General features: G+C 27.8%; 5 protein-coding genes across 5 annotated transcripts; all 5 read right to left on the bottom strand.

Moving 5' to 3' along the window:
• Nucleotides 1-1,623: 1,623 nt before the first annotated feature.
• Nucleotides 1,624-2,334, bottom strand: OCT59_013203 (uncharacterized protein). The gene has a single exon (XM_025317877.2). It carries the CDS (start codon nt 2,248-2,250, stop codon nt 1,813-1,815), a length of 438 nt encoding a protein of 145 aa, XP_025177377.1. The 5' UTR covers nt 2,251-2,334; the 3' UTR covers nt 1,624-1,812.
• A 2,889-nt stretch (nt 2,335-5,223) lies between these two features.
• On the bottom strand, nt 5,224-5,849 carry OCT59_013202 (uncharacterized protein). Its single transcript, XM_025317878.2, has one exon. The coding sequence runs from the start codon at nt 5,801-5,803 to the stop codon at nt 5,396-5,398; it is 408 nt and encodes a 135-aa protein (XP_025177378.1). The 5' UTR covers nt 5,804-5,849; the 3' UTR covers nt 5,224-5,395.
• A 512-nt stretch (nt 5,850-6,361) lies between these two features.
• Nucleotides 6,362-7,667, bottom strand: OCT59_013201 (uncharacterized protein). The gene has a single exon (XM_066140659.1). The coding sequence runs from the start codon at nt 7,466-7,468 to the stop codon at nt 6,668-6,670; it is 801 nt and encodes a 266-aa protein (XP_066001520.1). The 5' UTR covers nt 7,469-7,667; the 3' UTR covers nt 6,362-6,667.
• Nucleotides 7,668-9,403: 1,736 nt separating this feature from the next.
• OCT59_013200 (uncharacterized protein) lies at nt 9,404-10,783 on the bottom strand (the record flags this gene model as incomplete). Its single annotated transcript, XM_025317879.2, has 1 exon — nt 9,404-10,783. The coding sequence occupies exon 1, from the start codon at nt 10,691-10,693 to the stop codon at nt 9,404-9,406; it is 1,290 nt and encodes a 429-aa protein (XP_025177379.1). The 5' UTR covers nt 10,694-10,783.
• Nucleotides 10,784-13,448: 2,665 nt separating this feature from the next.
• Nucleotides 13,449-14,210, bottom strand: OCT59_013199 (uncharacterized protein; the record flags this gene model as incomplete). Its single annotated transcript, XM_066140658.1, has 1 exon — nt 13,449-14,210. The coding sequence occupies one exon, from the start codon at nt 14,208-14,210 to the stop codon at nt 13,449-13,451; it is 762 nt and encodes a 253-aa protein (XP_066001519.1).
• Nucleotides 14,211-24,198: the final 9,988 nt, after the last annotated feature.

Raw genomic sequence — 24,198 nt, 5'->3', positions numbered from 1 at the left:
AATAAATAAAATTATTAATAGATATTAGAAAAGTCGCAAGAATTTAATAAAGAAGAGGGGAGAATTGATCTACACACATTTTTTTGGTTGGAATATTTATAATTTCTTTCAATACTTGATAAATCATAAACAATTTTAGGAATTCCCGTGTCGAATTTCGAGAAATTTTGAGATTTTAGAGGCTTGAAGTTTTTTGATGATAAGCCCATCGATTATTTCTCAAAAAAAAATTTGATAAGCCCATGCATCAATAGATACAAACTTCTTCGTCACATGATTTGACGTGATATGTATTAGCCTCTTTCTTACATAACACGTTTCTTGAGATTACAATATTTTTATCAAAATAAAAAAAAAAGATTATAATAAAGCACTAAAAAGTTGTTTAAGATTATCGTTTCAATCAAATTAATTAATCTTACAATTTTTATAATTCAATTAATTAATCTTCAAATTTCTAATGATACGAAACTTAATTAACTATTTCGGAATATAGATGGCGAAAACTACGGATTAGCATGATATTTCTGTTTTACTTTTTTATACATAATTAAAAATAAGGCCTCATGACCATCTACTTTCTTATAATAACATTTTTTTTGTAACAACATTTAATTAATTTTTTCTTTCTTATCAAAAAAAAAATAAAAAAAACTTACTAAACACTTAAGGAATTTTAAGATTCCCGGTTCCATAAGATTTAATTTAAATTTGTAATTCAATAATTTAATCCGTTAAAGTTTTTCTCATGGAAAACTTATCAATCGTTTCGAAATATACCGGAATATAGGGTGCGAAACTGCGGTGATCGACAGTCTTTGTCTGCTTTTGTTTGCTTTTGTTGTTTTTGTTCGACCTTTTTGTACAAAATGACCTGAATCTGGATTCAAAATATTTTATAATGTTAATACAACTTTATTTTTATAATAAAAATAAAATAATAAAACTAATTATAAAGAAAACTTTGTTGTTCTTTTTCGTACATTTATTAAAAAAACGGCTTATGGTGATTATTCACTTTCTAAATCTGGATACAATAATTTTTTGTGTTCAAAAAAGATTTTATGAAATTATTGGTAGATTACAAATTTTTTTCTCGTGAACTTCAGGTTTCTTTTGGTTCAATCCTTTCAGAGTCTACACCCAATTTAGGTTTCCCTTTTTTAGAAATGTTTCTTATCAAAAAATCTACCAAGACATATGAATATATTTTATGTTATATATATTCTATGCTATATGCATATATTTTATGTTATATGAATATATTTATGTTATTTATGTTATATGAACATATTTATGTTATTTATGTTATATGAACATATTTATGTTATTTATGTTATATGAATATATTTATGTTGTATGAATATATTCTATTCTATATGAAATTTATTAGTACTTACAGTACATCAAAAAATTCGGTTACCTTTCGCTGAAAAAATCGGTGAACTTTTATGATAGTCGGACTTTAATTTATATATTAAGTGTACTGCGTTTATAACATAAATTTGCGCCAACATTTATCAAAATTGTTTTAATAAGTTTAATAATCCCGAAATAATCTTCGATGAGAAAAGACGACGTATTTCAAAAATGTTAATCATTGACACTTAGAAATTATTAGTATTTAATAATTACAAATAATGTAAAGAATTTTTATTTTTTTTTGCACATTATTGTACTTTTTAAAAATTAAATTTTTTTAAAAATTTAAATTTAAAAATAATAATAATATGTCGAATGAATAAAATAGTAAACAAAATAAAAAAAAATCATATAAAATTCTAATTACAGAAGAAAAAAAAAATCAAAATTTTAAAATTTTGAAAATATAAGATTTGAAGAATTTTTTAAAGATTTCGAAGTTTTAAAAGATTTTTCCGGTTTATATTTGTAATCCGAGCCATACTTTTCTATGTGTCTTTCCGCGGCCAATCTTGCTGCTGCTTCGTATACTTTTATTACCTCCTTTGGTTCTTCATTCCACATCTTTGCAATTTGTTTAAATTGGAACCTTACATCACGACCCGTGCTTTTATCTCTGAGATATAATACCCATGCATTTTGGCGTCGTGGAATAATATTAGTTCCATTTCTTTCATTTCTTCTTGCGAGGCGGGTATTTTGAGAATTATTTATAAGTTCATCATATGTTAAATTAAAATTGTTGTAATTCCTAACAAGTACTTCATCCGAACTGAAAGTGATCGGATTATTTACTGAGTTATAATAATCGGGTTTTTTTTCACTCATCTTTATAAACAAAATAATAAAGTAAATTAAATTTATTTGTTTATTTGATTATTATTTTTTTTTTTAAAAAAAAGGGAGATGAATAAAACTAAATTGATAAGATGTCACTTTTTTATAAGAAATTTTGGTTAGGAGAATTTTATTTTGATTTTGTAAAACGGGATAAATATCCGCGATGGCACGATTACTGACTAATTTGTGTTACAAAAATACAAAAGATAAATTTTTCTTGTATCTTGTAATTCGATTTTTTTTTAAAAAAAAAAAAATGAACGAATTATTTCTTTTAATCACATCAGATTATTTACTATAAACAAAGCCCCATGATTCATTAAAATGTTGTGATACGACTTGTAACACGGTTAAGAACGTAATTGTTATTTGACCTAATTATGAATATGATCTGCTTATCAGGGTATCTGGGATCATGTGTTTATGACATGACATTTGAATTTTTTGATTTTTTCGTAGCTACACACATTAGAATAATGTTTTCTTTAACACCAATTGTTTTAATTACTGTTAAAATTACAGGTAAAATTCCAGTTTTTTTTATAAAAATGATTCTTATCATTTATCAAAACATTTACTGAAAAGAAGAAAATTATTTTATGCGTTTCAAATATCCGTGGGTAATAAAAATGATAGGTTGCACAGAATTACCCGTTATATGTAATGTTAGGTAACTTGGCAATTTATCAATGTTAATCCTTTTTACTATACATATTATACGATTAAATTATTGGTACGGAATTTACAGTCCCGTGGCAAGCCCTGTGGCAAAATTATGGTCGTTTTCTCTTTGTTAAAGGTACAATATATATTCTACAATAACGCACTTACATATGAAACAATACTTGCTCAAAAAAAACCGGTATATGTCGATGCGGACTTTAATTGCGTGTATTGATTGTGCCGTATTATACATAATTTATAATAACATTTATATGATTAATGAGTTTTATTTATAGTAATTAAGTGATTTAAAGAAAAAAAAAGGGTGAATAACAATGTAAAAAAGTTATAATTAGTAAAGAAATGAAATAGAAACAATGACAAATATTAAAATTTTTTTAAAAAAAAGAAAATATTGGTTAAAAACGAAAAAGAAAATATATATGATTATTAAAAATATTAAATTATTATTATCCTATATGAATAAATAAAATTATTAAAAGATATTAGAAAAGTCGCAAGAATTTAATAAAGAGAAGGGGAGCAATTGATCTTCACACTTATTTTTTTTGATTGGAATATTTATAATTTCTTCCAAATGCTTGATAAATCATAAAATTCCATGTCGAATTTCGAGAGATTTGAGATTTTAGAGGCTTTGAAGTTTTCGATTAGCCCAATCAATTATTTCTCGATAAGCCCATGCATCAATAGATACAAACCTCTTCGTCACATGATTTGACGTGATATGTATTAGCCACTTTCTTACATAACCCCAATATTTTTATCTAAATAAAAAAAAAGGAAGAGATTATAATAAAGCAAAAGTTGTTTAAGATTATCGTTTCAATCAAATTGATCTTACAATTCTTACAATTCAATTGAATAAACTCGTGATGGTAATTGGATAAATCCCTTCCCAAGTTTTTCGTACTTTTCAATTTTTTTTTAATACGTATTAGGATTCACCCTAGTTATTAAGCGCAGTAAACCACAGTACACTCTGTTACAAGGGATTAGTTGTCTTAAAAAAAATTATTTTAAATTTACTCACCTTATATTCGATTATTAACAAAGTAGGCGATAAAAATTTTTTACGATAGATTTTGGGCATGTGACGACTGTGACGTGAATCAAGTGAGACACGTGAAGATTGAGGTGCGTCAACTTATAGACATTGGTGTGACCATCACTAGGTGTGGTGGAAAAAAAATAAAGCGCAGTAACTTTGTGCGATGTGAGATTCGCGATTATAATTTAATTCACTCATGGTTGGTGTACTACTTGAAAACTACGGATTAACATGATTTACATATTTAAAACAAGTCCCCATGACTTACAATAACGTTTTCTTTGTAAAGAAAATAAAAAAACCTACTAAACACTTAAGGAATTTAAAGATTCCCGGTTCCATAAGATTTGATTTAATTTAATCTGTAAAGTTTTTCTCATGAAAAACTTTATCAGTCGTTTCGGATTAAATTAAAACCGGAATATAGAGTGCGAAACTGCGGGATCGACAGTCTTTGTTGCTTTTGTTGCTTTTGTTGCTTTTGTCGTTTTTGTTGTTTTTGTTGCTTTTATTGTTTTTGTTGTTTTTGTTGCTTTTGTTGCTTTTATTGTTTTTGTTGTTTTTGTTGCTTTTGTTGCTTTTGTTGCTTTTGTTGCTTTTGTTGTTTTTGTTTACCTTTTTGTTCATAATTAAACAAAAGAACTCGGGACCTGAATCTGATAATAAATAATAATATGAAAGTTTTACTAATTAGACCCGGATTGGCAAAGATAACTTTTGTTCTTCATTTACGTACATATATTAAATAAATGGCTCATGATTATTCACTTTCTAAATCCGGACACAATAATTTTTTTGATCAAAAGATATTGGTACTATTTGGTAAATTACAATTTTTTTTTCGTGAACTTCAGGTTCAATTTAGGTTCCCCTTTCTGGAAATTCGATCATTAATCTTATAGTCTATGATATGTTATATGAATATATTTTATACTATATGAATGCCATATGAATATGTGACGATTGTGACGTCAAAAAATTTGGTTACTTTTCGCTGAAAAAATCGGTGAACTTTTATGACCGCGGACTTTAATTTATATATTAAATGTACTGCGTTTATGACATAAATTTGCGCTAACATTTATCAAAATTGTTTTAATAAGTTTAATAATCTTCGATGAGAAAAGACGACGTATTTCAAAAATGTTAATAATTGACACTTAGAAATTATCAGTATTTAATAATTACAAATAATGTAAAGAATTTTTATTTATTTTTTTTTTTTTGCACACTATTGCACTTTAAAAATTAAACTTTTTTAAAAAACAAGAAGACAAAAATTTAAATTTAAAAATAATAATAATAATATATCGAATGAAATAAAATAATAAACAAAAAAAAAAAAGAATTATATAAAAATTTTAACTACAGAAAGAAAAAATGAAAAAATCAAAATTTTTACAATTTTGACAATATAAAATTTGAAGAAGTTTTGGAAGATTTTGAAGTATTAGAGGGTTTTTTCTGTACATATTTAAGATCTTTTGGACAATTTTTTTCTGCTAGCATTGATAGAATAAAGAATAATTGTTTATTTTTGTCTGTTTCGTTCTTCCACATATCTGCAATTAATATCGATTTACTAGAAGATGATTGACCTGAAGATTTTATATCAGGACTTTCCGCTTTATTCCTTCTGTAAATCATATACGCGTTTGGAGGACGTGGAATGACTTGTTTCTTGTTTCGTTTTTCTCGTTGAGTGGCTTTGGAGTTATTGATTAGCTCTTCGATAGGTAAATTAAACTTGTAATTTGATTTTTTAACAATTTCATCATAATTAATATTTTCAGTAGTGGCCAACATTTTGAGTGAATTTCTTAATTATTTTTATATATAATAATTTTTCTTTGAATTTTTTGAAAAATGTGGATAAACATGATGTCTTATATAACAAAAAAGTTGAATATATTCGGAATATAGATTGCGGTTGTACAACAGAATTGATCAAAGAACCCTTTCCAGATCGACATTATAGAACGTCATAGGAAGATGCCGATCATCCAGTGTGTCATGTGCATCTGAATTTAATAGCTCCTTATTATGCTGCGCATGACTGCGTGAAAAGTGCTTTTCGCTGTAGCAACCAGAAAAAAAAAAATTTTTTTTTACACTTTCGCATTATTTTTCGATTCAAATAAGTTTAATGATTTGATCCCTACTTGACAAGATTTTTTGATACAAAATTTTTATACGTAAATTATATCAATTAAAGCATTAATTCGTACTTAGCATTAATTCGTACTTAAAATATGTAAAACATAATTGATTGCCGGAACAAATTTCTCAGCTATCTATGTATTTTATTCATAAGAATATGTATGCAACGAATGTTGTACTTTTACGTATTAACGGCAGATAATTATAGTAATTAATTATTAATATTAAAAAATAAGGAATATATTATTTATTTGTATTAAATAAATTTTTTTTAAAAAAACATTGCAAAATGTAATTTAGATTATACAATAAAAAAAAACCGAAAAAAAAATCTGTTTTCTAATACTGAAAAATGCCGTTTGTACATGATCACACTGAATATAATATAAAAAAAAATTCGTGATGATTTAATTAATGAAATTATATACATTCTCACCTTTTTTTAATAACATTAATTTTTTTTTTTTTGCATGAATGGACTCAAAATTAATAATGTCTTTAATATGAATTCTATGTGTTCATAATGTTCATAATATTATAAGGAAAATTTTTATACGGATTAATTATCATTGCGTTCCGCCGAGAGCCATATTCTTCCGGTGAAGGTTCGGACTTTAATGATTTGAGTTCTGATGATGTGTGTTCGTATGTCAATGCGATTACGGCGAATTCAGATAATGAATTTGATAAATCTGGTGATTTTTGTGAATTTGAATTTGATGATTCCAATGATTTAGTTATCCTTGGCTTATATGTTTTATAATTTCCACACGTTTCGACGTATAATGGTTTTTCGTACGTAGAGTGTAATTTGAATCTCCTTTGCTTATATGGTTTATTTAATTTTTCTGATGATTCCAATGTTGATTTCATTCTTTTTGGCTTATATTTATAATTTCCATACCTTTCGACGTGCATTTTTTCTGACATTCTTGACAAAGCTTCAAATAATTCCTTGACTTCTTTTGGTTCGTTTTCCCACATTTGCGCAATATCTTTTGAGAGATCTTTAGATTTTTGTTTCCTTCTTGCAACATCACGTCTCAATTCCACACTCTTGTCTCTACGATAAATAATCCATGCATTTTGAGGACGTGGAATTTTGTTTATACCTTTTTTCTTATTTCTTACTGCCAATCGAGTGGTTGTGGAATTGGACAGGAGAATCTCAGGTTCAATATTAAATTTATAGTCGGTATATTTTAAAAGTTCTTCATCGTTTTTAGTTTTAGAATTTACGTCAAAAACCAAGTAATTATTATTATGTTTATGTTTAACATAAGAGTCAGGTGTCAATAGTGAAGTAATCATTGTAAAAGAAAAAAAAGAGGAAGAAAGAAAAAAATAAAAAATAAAAAATAAAACAATTTGTATAAATAAAAATAATAATGTTTATAAATTATTTATAAAAAGGGTTTTGTTTTTTATTTTTTTTTTTTTTATCGGCATTTAAAGAACAAACGAGTTATTTATATAAAAAGACTGTTTGATAAAAAAGTAAAAGGGTTTTATTTTCTTTTTAATGCTTATCAAACATTAAAAAAAAATTTTTTTTTTTTTTTTTTAAGTTAAAGATAAAGAGATACAATATTAGATTGTGTAATGTGTGTAATAATAATATTTCTAATTTTATCAAATATTTCAAACAATAGCAAAAAATTTTTTTTATGTTGTGTACCAATTGTTTTCCTTATATTAAATAAAAATTCGCAGTCACACTCCGGTTAATAACAAAGACATTTATTAATTATGGTAATTAATTCAAATCAACTATTAGTAATGGTTTAGTTTGAAAATCCAAAAAGTTGTTATTGTCAACACATTTTGGAAAATCAATATGTTATAACTATTGTAACTATAAATACCACAAATACCCACAAATGTTACACGATTACGTAGGTTAATGTAAAGGAAAAAAGTTTTTTCTGCTTGGATGTTTTTACTGCGTAAAAGTTTCTCACTATTTTTTTTTTACTGCGCGAGGTATTATTTTTTTTAATACGCAGTTTGTTACTTTCTCCGCACAGTACCTAAGAAGAAAATTTCAAATTCCGATGATTTTTATACAATTTTTTTAAAATACGTGAAATTGATTGTAAAAATGAAACAGTTCCTTTTTTCTTTTGTTTCATTGATAGTATGTAGCACTAAAAAAATGTAACAAGCAAATATGTAGATCGAAGAATGATTAGGGAATGATTATCATGTTTAACTGAGGGTTTTTGTGGTTATTGTCTGTATTTTTAGGAAAGTAGGCTAGGGCGTATTACACAAATTACGTACTTAACTATTTAAACTAAGTTTTGCTACGCAATACGCAATCCGCAGATTTCATTTATCATATAATTAGTGGTGGCAAAGCAAAGATGAGATAAATAAATTCAGCGAATTTTTTTTTTTTAATTTTTATTCTCTCTCTCTCTTATGCCGTTATTATATGAATTTGTTGAATTGGTTCTTTGACTCGTAATTTGGATTTTTGATAACGCTTTTTTTTAGACATAGTTATGAAAAAATCCATACTGTTATTAAATCAAAGCCCAATGCCCCCCCAACAACGCTATAACTGGCATTTTAAAAGAATATTTTAGAAATACATCAGATCTTATTTTATACCTTGTATTTTCAGTAAATCAGACCAATATCACATTTTCATCATTTTTTTTAAAAAAAATTTTTATTTAAATAAAAATAAAATATAAAATATATAATAAAATATAATTGTTATACAAAAAAATAAAAAAAAAATAAGAATATCGTTGATAAGAAAAATGTTTGAGGTATATAAAATAAGAAAAAATGTTCGATTTAATTCGTTAAAAATATCTTCTATATAAAAGGGTATATAAATAATAATTTTTTTTTTTTTTTGGATTTTGTTGATTTTAGCATATATATTATACATATAAATATAAATAATCCTTCGAACTAATGTCCTTCGGATAATATTAAAGTTTTTGCACAAGTATCTCCACAAGCGCGAATATCTTTTGTTCTTTGTGCATATTTACGTATATAATATATATGTTAAAATATGTAATAAGGGATCGCAATAAGGGAAGCGATCGTAGTAGTAAGGAAGACGATTGTAATAAAGAAATCGATTGTCCAAATAACAAGGAAAAATAATTCAAGTATCACAGAAATACAACAAACTCGTCTTATAGTTCCTGTAGCGCCTTAGGCGCTACAGAAACTATGAGAATGAGTTTGTTGTGTTTTTGTGGTAATAATTATTTTTGCTTATTAAAAGGATGAGCCGTCGTAGTAATGTTCCACAGGTGTTGCATGGATCGAGAATAAAGCGTTGCTGTCGTATTGAAAAATATCTTGAAAAATCTGGTTTTGCATGCTTGTTGTCATCGGTTCTGCTACTGGTGGAGTAATATTAGGTATTTGTCGTTCACTTTCTGGATAAAGATCAAAATCTTTATTTTGATCGTTCATGTTTGTGAAAATAAATTTGGTAAGGGTTTCCAGGGTTGCTGGGATATCAGTATCGGGTGCTGGGGTTGCTGGAACAAAAGTCATATCATTAAGAGTCATATCGGGTGCCGGGATTGCTGGGATATCAGTATTAAAGGTCATATCTGGGATACCAGTATTATAAGTCACATATGTTGAAGGTTGAAGAGCTAGGATATCAGCACTATATAAAAATTTCAAAAAATCTTCGGAAAACACACGTGAATTATTGTTGTATGTTGAAATGGGTGTTATCTCGGAGAATTGCGGATACATCATTGACGACAAAATATCTTCAGAAGTTATAGGTGTTTGTTGATTTAATGATTCCGGGGTTAAGATATCCGAGGAACCATATTGAGAAGTTACAGGCGATTGATGATTTGATGATGCCGGGGTCATGAGATACGAAATTTCATTCGCTTGTTCCGAGAAATCAGTAACGGGAGAAAGTTGAATGGATGATACCGGAGTTGGATATTCTTTAATTGATGATGGAGGATTTACAACTAATTGAGGCAAGTCTTGATTCAATGTTGTTTCCTCAGTTTCAGGAGATGTATTCCTTTTATGTTGTTGTCTTTGACGGTTCTTGAATTTTTTGGAGGCTTTTGATTTAGGTTTGTATTTATAATTCCCATATTTGTTATGATGATTTTCTAATGCCAACATAGAAAGTGCAACAAAATATTCCACAACTTCGCTACTTTCGGTTTTCCATCTTTCGCCTATTGCTTTTGAGGCGATACATGGTTTTATTCCTTCAAATTCGGGAGTTACATATTTGTCTCTACGATAAATGATCCAAGCGTTTTGAGGTCTTGGGATTTCAATTTGTTCCCCTTTAGACTTCTTTCTATCATTTCTTAATGCAAGTCTGGACGTTTTTGAGTCATTCGTAAGAACCTCAATAGTAAGATTAAGAGTATCCTTGATTCTTGAAGTGTAAACGAGTTCTCTATAAGTCTTGGAGTCCCCACCAAAGTACATAGTATCATAAAAATCGGGAAAGGGAATTAGTGTTGAGTTATTAACGCCAAAAACTGAGTAAGTTCCTTGTTCGTTAGACATTTTAAATAATAAATATTATTGAAGGATAGATAAATAAGGAGGTAGAATGTCTGTTTCTTTCAAAGAAGTGTATTATTAAAAGAAAATATATAAAAACTATATATATATATTATTATTGGTTTTTTTTTTTCTTTGTTTGACTCTTCTCAAAATGTTAACAAAAAATGTGTTCTTTTTGTACTTTTTCAAAACGGCATAAAAAACGTTTACTTTTCAAAATGTCAATAAAAAAAACGTGTTATTATTTTCTTTCTTTCTTTTTTTCTTTTCTTGTTATTATATAACCTTCTAGTGTTATAAAAAATTTTTTTTTCAAAAAAGATTATTTTTTTTTTTATATATAATTTTTTGGGGGGAAGTCAAATTTTATATTTAAATTTTTTTTTAAAAAAATTTTTTTTTTTTTTTTTCATATGCAAGATAATGTACGGCGTGAGTAACAAAAGTGAAATTATTGTAATAAATTAAGTTTACACATGTAATCATGTAAAATTAGCATTTATTATTATGTTGTAATCATTTATAATCAGCATTTATTATCATTTATTATGCGAAATCTTATCTATTTTGCCAATATTACTTTCCTTAATATTGATGGGAAAAAAAGAAAAAAAGAAGAATGCATCTTTTTGCTTTTATAATCCAAAAATGGAAATGATCAATTTCCAATTTTATCTATCGGAAGTCCAATTTCCGAGATCATTTAGTAACACATAATAAAAGAAATGTTGCAAAGAAAAAAAAAGGGGGGTGGTCAGACGATCCTTTTTTGTTTTTGAAACATGATTACGAAATTGAATAAATGAATGCGTAATTTATTATTTGGAAGAAAAAAGAAGTATTTAGTAGAAAATCACAAAATGCGCGGCGGAAAAGTTAATTTTTCTTTTGTTTTAAAAAAAAAAACCCCCCCCAAAAAACTAAAATAGATTTTATTTGTGTAATAGAAAAAATATCTGTAAATATCCTGTTTATAACAATATCGTGTTTTTGCATCCATTATTAAAAAAAAAAAAATGTCAGCTTAAGGAAAATCATTTGGATTACTAAATTCATCATAGGATAATTTTTTGGTTACAGAATTTATGACGTAAGTTATAGAAAAATTCATTGAGAATAATGTCAATTATCATCATTTTTAGCGCGCGTTAAAAAAATTTTTTGAAGGAGTGGAAACTGGAAAAAGTATCATTGTCAAAAAAATAAACAGTTAATCGTCATTAACAATGTTAACCTTGCAGCTCTGATTTAGACACACGATTTTTTTCCGATAACTGAACTTTGCCGGGTCGCAAATTATGTGTAATACGTGTAATACGTGTAATACGTGTAAAATGTATAAATGTTAATGCGTGTAATGCCTGGAATCAGACGCGCCACACGCGTACTCCTTTAAATGAAGTAAATGAAGTAAATGAAGTAATGATCGGCGAGTTCATTTATTTAACCAACAACCCGGGACTTGCCTTTGTGTGGCTTATTTAGTAACGGAATGATAGATGTAGAGCACACCCGTGATAAAAATAGGTTACTATTTTTGGCATCTTTAATCTAGAATCTTTGAAAAGTAATCATATCAAAATTATTTATACCGATATTTGTATATAATTTGTAAAAATTTAAAAATATGTAAAAAAAAAATTATCAAATATAAAATTATTTCACGAACATGAAATTAAAATTTTAGTATTTGTTAAACATTAATTATTATTAAAAACGCAATATAATGTTTGTATGATAATTTTAATATACTGTATAATAAGTTTATATTAAAAAAATATTCCCAGATTAATTTTTGAGGAGATACCAAAAATAGTAATCTATTTTTATCATGTATTACATCAGTGATCAGGTGTTAGATGTTTTTTTAATATGGTTAATTCCTGTCAAAATTAAGAAACATTTAATATATTATGTATAAATACGGGATAAATGTGTTTTTTTTTTACTTTTTATGAAAAGAGAAAAAAATTCATATGAGCCATGGCAAAATCGATCATCTATAAAACAATCAGCAAATCAATTTTTTTTTTAGAAATATTGAAATAAAAATAACGTATATTTATATATATTTATTTATTTATTCATAGTATATCAGATATATAATTCATATATTTTTTATTTATTTATTACGTAATAAAAGATGTATCATAAAAAAACGCGTCATAAAAAATAAAAAAAAATCATATCATAATAAAACATAATCTTAATTGAAATCTTAAATAAAATCTTAGAAAATCTTAATATCTTGATTTTAGCTTAATAACTTAAAAAATCTTAATAATAACTTATATATGTTTTTTAGCTTAATAAATAATAACTTAAAAACCTTAATAATAACTTATATATGTTTTTTAGCTTAATAGCTTAAAAAACCTTAATAACTTATAATAACTTAATAATTTAAAATAATAATCTTAAAATAGATTCGTAAAGGGGCAAATAATCTTAAAGAGGGCAAATTTTAAATAAAATCGTAAGGAGGGAAAACGTATCTAAAAACAAATCAAAGTCGAAATAATTTTTTTAAAAAATAAAAAGTCGAAATAATTTTTTTAAAAACTAAAAAGACGGAATGATTTTTTTTAAAAACAACAAAATAAAAAGACGAAATTTTTTTTCAATCGCACATTTTTTTTTTTTAAAAAAAAAAAGAAATTACATATTTCGAAACTCAAAACAAAAAAAGATTGTGTCTGTGAGAGGGAATTCTGGGAACCAAGTATGACTAAAGGTTAGATTTATAATGAATTGTTTATATCATATAATCTATATCACAAAGATATAGGGAGGGTAAATATACGTCATAGTCGGGAAAGTAAATCATCTCGGTTGATGATGGTACTAATACGTATGGAACATGAATTTCTTCAGTTCCGGAATCGGGAAAATAAAATGTTTGGGGAAATTCGAAAGGAATGGGGATTGGATATTCAGGAAATTCGGTGATTGGATGTTCGGGATAAGGTGAACTTAAATTACTTAAGTTTGGATCGAATTCATAATTAACTAAAGGGTCTCCAGGTAAAGTTTCGGGGCTCCTTTCCCCAGATCTTCTCGGGGAATACCTATATTCGTCATTCACTTCCTTATGAACGTAACCAGCCCATTTTGCAAGTACAAAAAACATTTTTTTAACTTCATCTCTCTCATTCTCCCACATTTCTGCGATAATCTGTGATATCAATGAGGATTTTTTTCCTTCATGTTCCCCTGTTTGTCGAAACCTAGCGTTGGTATCTTTTCGATACAAGATCCACGCATTTTGGGGGCGGGGAGCTTCCAGCTTCCCTTCTCGTCTGAGCTTAGCTGCTCGGCGGGATGTCTTGGAATTATTAAGAAGCGTTGAGATATCAAGGGTTAATTGATGATGCGCAGAATTCAAAATCTTAAAATCATTTTCATAGTCAATGATGGTGGCGAAATTTGGTTCGGGCTGTTGTGGCGGCGGTCTAGCTACGTCATCGTTTATACTGAACACGTGGAAGCCTTGACGTTCATTAGCTTTTCGTGGCATTTTTTTTTAATAGACGAAAAAAAAAATACTTTAGAAAATTTTTTTTTAAAAAAAAATTGCTTTGAAAAGCCGATTCTCAAGGGAGGAATTCATCTAAACGAAAAGCCATATTTATATTTTGTTTTAAAAATAAAAAATATAAAATTTTAAAGGGTAAAGATCAGCACAGAACGCAGTAATAGAGAAAGTTATTGTTAAGTTTTTTAGATTTGATTGACATTAACATATGGTGTTACATAATGCAATTAATTTTCTAATTTTCCAAAGAAAAGGTTGGAAAATATCCGAGTTATTTTCTTTTTTTGAAAGAAAAAAAAAAAAAAAATTATGATGATGACTAATATCGTTATTGAGTAATTAAAATCCTTTCTTAAATAATAATTAAATATATATAATGTATTACATAAATATAAATATATTTATATATTTAATTTACCTCGATTTCATTATTCAATTTTCCTTACGTGACTATAGTAATTTAAAACATTCCTATTATAAATTATCCGTTATTTCCGTTAAATGTAAACTATTGTGAAGCAAAATCTCCTATAAGGACAGCACGGAATTTAAAAACCGTTTTAGCCGTGGTTTTTGTTTTTGTGATTTTTGCCCAAAAAATAAGCTAACACGTAATTTTTGCGTAATCTCGCCTAAGATATTTATAGATCGTAATAACAATGTTGTACCGCCATTTTCTTCAGTTGTTTCAATTTAGAATCAAAAAAATTCAAAAGAATTATTGAATTAAATCACGTGTTTAAATACACAATTGATGTACAACGGTATTGATATAAAAAAAAAGGTAAAATAATAAAAAAAAAGAAGGCTCAGAACAAAATAATTACTAATAATAGAATAGATTAATATTCTATAGGTGTAAAAGATTCTCCAATATTCACGTAAAGAAAAAGGAGAATGCATGAACGAAAAATGCATTATACTTCGCAGCAGGCATGGTCGGTATATTTATTCAAAAAAATAACAATAACAAAATTTGATTGATAAAATCCCATAAAAGGCTCTTGATATTTACTTGTTACGCCAAATGTCTCAACCACTTATACAAAACCTTATCTTTCTTTTCGTATTGATTTCCTATTTTATCCTAATCTATTACCTTATTTAGTTGATACTAGGTTGATGTTGATCATTATGGTTTTAGTAGGGAAATTTCAAGGGTTTCCGGAGAATTGGCGTAAATAAAATGTGAATGTGGCGGATTTCTGTCGTGATATGATGATTACGTTCTTAATTAAGGTTAGCCTATTAAATGTGTCATTGTTGTTTTAAAGGTAATAACTTGAAAGAGTTTTATTTTTAAATGAATTTTATTGGTGCTAAAATAATGAATAATATATTATTTAAAGATAAAAAGACAATACAGTATGGTAATAATATAACTCCTTTAACTCCTGAATTCAAAAGTTATTTACTTGAATAACTTTCTATCTAAAAAAAACCATAAATTTTTTTTTTTTCTTTTAAGTTCGAATTTTAGTAATATTATATTATAGGTGCATTGTCAAAAAAAAAAAAAAAAGTTTCTTGATTAGAAAATTCTATTTATCTTGGCATTTTACTTTAAAAGAATTTGGTGAAACAAGGTTATTGAAGAGCATGATGTGATAAAGGCACACATAATTTCAAGAATTTCAAGAATTTCATCCGGATTTTTATATCACAAAAATGTGATAATTTGATATTATCATTTATTCAACTCAGAGTAATGGGAAAAAAGACGGAAGGAATAAAAATAGTAATTTATTTTGCAAGTCAAATTTTTTTATTTGGTTCTACAAGTAAATTTCTATAAACATTTTTACTTTTGTCCCCAAATATAGTATTTACGCAGTATTGTACAACAGATAACAAATGATAAAAAAAGATCTGCAATCGTCACAAATTTATAAATTTCGCGATCTTTATTAAAAAAACAAAAGTCGATTAGTCGTGGGAAATAAATAATAATTATGACATATAATAATCTAAATTCTTTTGGTTGAATTATATTGAAGATCCTTTACAAAAGAAAAAAAAAAGTTTAAAACGAATCTTATAAGAGTAAATAATCGATCTGAAAGTTTGCATCGTTGTTTATTATTTTATAAACAACAATATTTAAACTTATCAAATCTTCCGTATAATATTATGTTTTATCTGATGCAGAGAAATTTTCCGATAAAATCTCCCTCCTTAATCTTCATCCCTTGCAGGTTTTAACTCAGTGAAGAATCATTTAAAAAAGTAAACATTAATGTGTGAAATTAAAATCATCCCTTGTTTTAGGCAATTACAATGATAATTTATTATTTTTAATCATGAATATCATGTTTATAATCTCGTTTACATTATTGACATGCAAACAGTGCAGATATAGATATATATATATATAAAGGTTTGTTTATGCATTGTACAAATTTATTCGAATTCATCCAATTGTATTACAATATGCATTACTTTCAAGAGTGAGTTTCTTTATCTGTAATTACGTGTTAACCTTATCTATATAAGGTTGTAACTTGTTTTAATGGTTATTTTCTTCTTGATATGGAAATCAATCTGTTGTTATTATTATTATGATCTTTATTCTATTTTAAGTTAATTTATCCAGTCCATCATTGGTGATCTTGAGAAATTTACATGCATAACCATATTTAGCAATTTTCCAGACTGCTCGACTTGAAAAAAGTTGTCTCTTACTAGTGGTGATAAAATTGTTAGTTATCACAAGTGCGGCGCAGCAACTCATAATTCTGGCCAAAATTATATGATGCGATGTTCAAGTAACGTGATTTTAAAGTAAATAAAAAAGTTCAAGTATATTCGTCGTCACTTACATTGATGGTAATTTATTATGAATTTTTTCTTATTTTCTTTTTTCAACACCTCCTTTTAATACTTTTTGACAAGTAGGCTTAGCTCTTACCGCTTTTATAACAAGCAGGGAGATTCGACTTTGATGAGATTTTACAATAATAGTACTGTATAGTTTCTCCATTTTCGTATTTTTTTTTGCGAAATTTTTATAACTAAAGTTTTATTATAACTGCAGTCTTGTCTTTATCTTAAGATGACACCTTCCATCCCATATTCCAATATTGTCTCACATCACGCAAAAAATCAAAGAATTACGAATCATAATTTACATACGCGTACTTCACGAAAAAAAAATATAAAAATTCATAATAAAAATTTCCATCAATCTTAAATTTTCGAGGGCGTAAATCATTAAAAATATGTATATGACATAATTATGATAATTTGGACCGATTTAATAACATTTTATTTTGTTTCCATCTCAAAACATAAGTAATAAATCATTTAAGGATTTTATATTTCAATATAAAAGTGGTCAATCTTTATTCAGTAATATTAAGCAAGCGGAGTGAAATAATATAAAATTAAAAATATCGAACATAAATATAAATATTATAAAATGAATTTTTTTTTTCGGTTATAAATTATAACGTGATTTTTTTCGAACCTTTGGTTGTTAAATCTTAACTCTGGTCAGCGCTATAAATTTGCCCAGAATTATAGAAAATCACATGATTTTTCGGTTTCGCTTCATGAAGTATTTATAGATATTTGAAATTATTTTCATTTCAATGTATTAAATTTAAAGGAATGCTATGTTTATACTTGGTAGAAATGAATGTCCCCGTAATTTTCTAAAGAACTTATGCCATTATGCCACCTATTATATAACACGCAGTCACACACGTGCCAAATTTAAATTAAAAATATATAATAATACTATCTATATATATATTGTTCATAAGAAAACAATCGTACAGTCTGCTCTTTGATACAAGTGAAACTGCCCGTTCTACATCTTAATTTCGTCGTAATCTTACAATTGCTGGTAGATTCGCGATTGAATATCATCACGTGTTTTGCAAAATTTATTATATCGCGAGGTTCAGGGTAGTCTTGTACTACGATACATAAAAAGATTAATAATAATAATTTCTTTAATGTAATTGATTTATCAAATGTGCAGTGTCTCCGTCTCCTTTCGCTTACTGCCATTTAGAATCTGATTTTATTATGCCTTTATAGATTGCACATAAATTCACTTGGTTAGTCGTAAGTGAAAGATTTGGAACTTTAGGAATTTGATCAGTTTCTATTATCCTAATTCCTGTACATATCGAATGCTTTATGATTGTAACACTCTGGATTGGGCATGTCCTTTGGATGTACAGACTTGGACAACCCATGATAACCCATGTCCTCGGATAATGACCGCTACTACCTGGAATAATTCTGTTATAACAGTACAATCGGAGTTCTTAGACATATACTTCAAGAACTTCAAGACGATACTCGAACTATTTCGCAACTCGTTAATATTTCAAATTCCTACTATTATTTGATTTATTAATAATATATTCGCTCAATATTATAATTTCAATTGCCTTTGGTTTATTAAGTAATAACTATCCCTATAAAAAGAATTCTGGCAAAAACTCCGATAAACGATCATTTTTCTTGTTTTTATTGTGATCATTTTTCTGAAAAATTTTATAAGGTATCAACCATTGTTATTTATTTTTTTGAGATTCAGATTTCGAGATATTGCGCAACGGGATAAAGCTCGTTCAGGATTCATATCATCGGATACTCTATCATTGAGAATGACGGATTACCCGTGAAGGAAGTTACAATATGGTTATTTCGCTTACGGATTTATTTCACCAATTTTTCAATTTTAGAAATTTACAAGTACAAAAAAAAACTTACATCTTTTAATGTTAGTTGTTTTCGATTTTGATTTTTGGGTATTACTAAATATCACCAGTGATGAGAGTCACCAATGGTGAATTTATGATGTAATGCCGGCCAGTATTTTATTATATTTTTAATTTTGGCCAAAAGTACATCATAATGCTGGTATGGTGACCATCACCACTGATGAACTTTAGTAATACTCTGATTTTTTAATTTTTCAAATTTCATCAGAAATTCAATTCTTACGTGTGCCATAATCTAAAATTTTTATATTTAATTTTTCAGTCCAGATGAAATAACGATAATTATAACATTTCATATTTACAACCTGGGTTGCAACCCTAGTTTCTGATTACGGTTCAAAATTACGAAAATGCCTAATTACAGTCAACTCTTTATAAATGCACTCTCTGGGACCGGTCATAAGCATACATTTATAAAGGGGGTGCATTTAAAAAAAAAAAATTTTTTTTTTAAAAGATTTTACATTACAGAAACACTAAAAATTAACATTATATTATATATTAATAGATCAAAAACATTATTTATTATTCAATTTTATTATTTCGCATTTATTATAATTAACAATACAGTTACTAATTAACTGCATCATATGTACCTTTTTTTTTTCTAATAAAATTTTCAAATTTACCTAATAATTTGATATATTCATCGGTATTTTCTTGTTGAATTAAGAACATATTCACAGTTTCTAAGCTCTTTTTAAAATGCTATATTAGTGCTTATAGGTCACTATCATCTATTCCAAATCTTCAGAATAAAATATCTATAAGTTCTATAATGATTTGGTCATCTTCAAAAATTTCATATGTAATATCTTCTTCAGGAATATTAAGGAACTTATTTACTCGCATTGCATTAGGAAGATTAAGGGCTTGAATCGTTCTAAAAAGTTCATCAATCATCTGATTATTTTCATTATCAGTTTCATCATATTCGTTATCAGGAAGAATCCCGGTATGGTTTCAGCAATTTCGGATTGTTTCAACTGTAACTCCAGCTTGGAATGATATACCGAATGGCTTGCAAAACATCCATCTTTAGATCCTGTATGTTTTGTCCGGCCTCAACTTGTTCTAACAACCAACTAAATAAAAATAATAAATTATTCAGTAAAATAAAGTAAGTTACTAAATGACATGATGATTCCAGCATCCACTGAATCTTTGATGTTGTGTTCGGAGGTAAAAACTGAATTTCAACATGTGGAAGGGCAAGACGCGTTGACCTCCATGTTTTAATGCAAACTTGACGATCAAATTCACGAAACCATTCTTGAAAAATTGTTAGGAGCATCCAAGCTTTCGGTATGTCATGGGTAAGTTGTAAATGTTGACATTTTTAAAGCACCTTGGATTTGCATATTTACCGATTATTAAAGGAGGTAATTTATGTGTCCCATCGACATTTGAACGCAAAGCTATAGAAAGGCGTTCCTTGCTTTTTTTTTCGTCCCGAAAGACGTTTTGTAGCTAGTGTTAATCTGCAAAACAATAAAAAAATTAAATAAATAATTAAATCATATTTGGATTTCTGTTCAAGATACCACCTTAGATAATAAAAAAATTAAATATACCGGTAAAAAAGCCCAGTTTCATCCATATTATAGATTCGTTCAAGAGGGTAATTAGCACACTTATTACGTAATAATGGTAAGGTTTCCATAATAGCAGCTTCATTAGCTGATGCTTCTCCTTGAAGCTTTTCTTGACGGACTTCATTACGTTTTTGAAATCCCTGAAATCAACCAGAAGAAAATTGTAACATATTTTCGGGAACTCCCAACCCAATTGCCAGTAACTTGGCCTTTTCAACTAGTATCGCATCACTAAGGATTGTTCGGTGCTGATAATTTAATACAAACTCCTTGAAAACAAGCTCAAGTTCCGGAAAGGTAACGGGTTTGTGTCGCTTTTGCTCTGGGTGAATGACTTCAGTGATAAGCCGCTTTTTCTTTTTAGTTTGTAAGATTCGTGTTATAGTATTTTCGTCAACTCTAACTCCCTACTTTTCTTCAACCCAGTCTGCATACTGAACTCGAGTCTTTTTATTATTACTAGCATAAAGACAAAGTTTATGGTTTTGAGAGTCTGTTAGAGTGACTTTTATTTTGGGGAGTTTTAGGAAGCAATGGAAGCATGTTGACTTATTTTCCGTAAAAAGATGAAATTCCCACAAGTAACGTGTCTATAAAAACCGCAGTGCGTCACGTACGTCACGCGAAAATTATCTAGTCACGTGAGTGCATTTAAGTACTGATATAGGTGGGACTTTTTTAAAATCGTTGCATGGTGTATATATATAAAGGGTGTGCATTTAGCACTAAGTAATGTGTGCATTTAGAGAGGGTGTGCATTTATGAGTGGTCACTCAGTGGTGCATTTATAGAGAGTTGACTGTATTCATCAAACATTACAACCATTTTGACCATTTAATACCATCTATTACGACTATTACGGTATAAAGTTACTTTACAGCAAATACGTCACAACCTTTACTACCTGTTGCAACTACTACGGCAGCTACTATGAACATGTCAAATGCAAAGTCAACATAAATTTTATATTTACAGAACACCTACTGTAGTCATTGTCCAGCGTGAATTTCTCTGTCCCACGTGACGTCATCCGAAATTGCAAATTTTAGTTTTATCTTCTGTTTCTTAGTTTTTTACTCCTTGCCGAGAGAAACTCGATAATATTCGATATAATCCAGAAACCAGAATAAAAAAAAAAAAGTTATACCAATATACTTTTTGCCTTATTCTTAGCTTACCGAGTTTTACCGAATGTACTGAGCATCTTTCGGCAAATGATCAGTGGTGAAATAACTGTCGGTAAATGAACCCTGTCGGTGAAACAACTGTTAGTGAAATGAACCCTTTCAGTAAAATAACTGCTGATGAAATGAACCCTGTCAGTGAAGCGTTGTCGGTAAACAATTAATTATTAGATTAACGATATACTCACCCCGTATTGTGTATCATGTACAGATTTGTTCCTAAAAAGACTCGATATTGTAATTTTTTAAAAAAAGGGAGTAGAAAATCTTATGATTATATGACAAATGTTTTTATTTTCTTTTAAAAAAAAAAGAGAAATGTGAATTTCATCTCTTGTTACCTCATCCTTGATCGTATTTGTCTAATGACTCCCATCGTTAATTTCTTTTTTTGATTCTCTCATTCAATTTAAATTAAGTTCATCATAGAGCGACCGTAATCCGAGTCGGAACGGAAAATTTCCCTTAATAGCTGATTTTAATAACAATTTATTCTCGTAATCGTTATTAGTAATAACAATTATTATGACCTTCAACAAGAATATCACTTAAGCGAAATAACATTCCCTAATTATTAACTCTCTATATGTAAGCATATGATTATCATCGAATTTAATTAGTCACTTGTTAAAAATATATTGTAATGTATGTAAATGTATGACATAATGGACAAGACAAATAGAATGTTTAAGTTCTGCATGGGAGGTTATAAATTCTTAAGGGTTAGTTGCCCTTACTACCCCCAGGTAAGATCTTTTTTAGCCTATACTAATTTTAACTAAATTTTGTGTCACGAAAGATTTTGCTTAACTCTTCCCCCCTAAAATATTTGTCATGGCCTTTACTAACTATTACGGCAGCTACTATGAACATGTCAAATGCAAAGTTAACATAAAAAATGACATATCACAGAATTTCTCTATCCCTCACGTGACATCATCCCGAAATCGCAAATTTTAGTTTTATCTTCCGTTTCTTAGTTTTTTACCCTTGCCGAGAGAAACTCGATAATATTCGATATAATCCAGAAACCCGAATAAAAAAAGAGCTATACCAATGTACTTTTTGCCTTATTCTTAGGTTACCGAGTTTTACCGAATGTACCGAGTGTCTTTCGATGAAATAACCCCGGTGACATAACTGTCAGTAAATGAACCATGTCGGTGAAACAGCTGTTGGTGAATGAACCCTTTCGGTGAAATGAACCCTGTCAGCGAAGCGTTGTCAGTAAATCAGATTGACGATGTACTCACCCTGTATTGAAGCATTAATTTTTTTTTTTATGTATCGTGTACAGATTTGTTCCTAAAACGACTCGATCTTGTGATTTTAAAAAAAAAGGAAATAGAAAATCTTATGATTATATGACAACTGTTTTTATTTTTTTTTAAAAAAAAAATGAGAAATGTGAATTTCATCTCTTGTTACCTCATTCTTAATCGTATTTGTCTAATGACTCTCATCGTTAATTTCCTTTTATTTTTATATTTTTAATTTAAATTAGGTTCATCATAGAGCGATCCGTATCATTAATTTCTTTCTTTTGATTTTTTCATTCAATTTAAATTTAAGTTCATCATAGAGCAATCCGTACATCCGCATATCCCTCAATTATGTTGAGCGGAACGGAAATTTCCCTTAATAGCTGATTTTAATAACAATTCATTCACATAATCTTTATTCTTCTTCTATTAGTAATAACGATTATTATTATGATCTTCAACAAGAATATCATTTAAGCGAAATTAATAACTCTCAATATGTAAGCATAAATGTATGACATAATGGACGAGACAAATAGAATTTCAGTCCTGCATGGGAGGTTATAAGTTCTCTAGCCCTTAATCCTAAGGGCAGTGACATATATTAGCCATTATTAGTTTTGTAAGGAGCTTTACCCCACCCCAGATCTTTTTTAACGCTTAACCCCCTAAATATTAGCTAATATACAGTATGTCATGGACACATGTCCCTAACCTTAAATCCTACCTCCAATCTCTAATATTAAATAACAGCATATTAAGAGTTTCATTAGATGATTAATACTAAAAAAAACTAATTATGAATTAATTTTTAATTCGGAATAAGATAATATTTAGTGACATTTATTACGTAATATCCATTCCACCCCATGTAAATCTTATGTTACACTATATATACTAAAACCTTTCTTTACCCACCCCTAAAATATTGCTTAATAAAATGTCGTATGCATACAACCAGTTTTTGTTAATTATAATTTTATTAATAAATCTCATTTTTCTGCTAATCCGCTTATAGTTAATTTACTAATAAAATTAATAAAATTTCTTTCTTTCTATTGGGATGAGTTCAATTTTTCTGAAATTACGCAAATTTTTTATGAGCCATTAATATTTGTTACATTTATGTTGTGGATTTATTTTTATTTTTAATTTCTTTTTTTTGGTCTTTACATAATTTGTACTATGTT

This window comes from Rhizophagus irregularis, chromosome 20 (genome assembly GCF_026210795.1).
Source record: "Rhizophagus irregularis chromosome 20, complete sequence".
Lineage (NCBI taxonomy): Eukaryota > Fungi > Glomeromycota > Glomeromycetes > Glomerales > Glomeraceae > Rhizophagus > Rhizophagus irregularis.
This window is presented reverse-complemented; position numbering and strand designations above follow the sequence as displayed.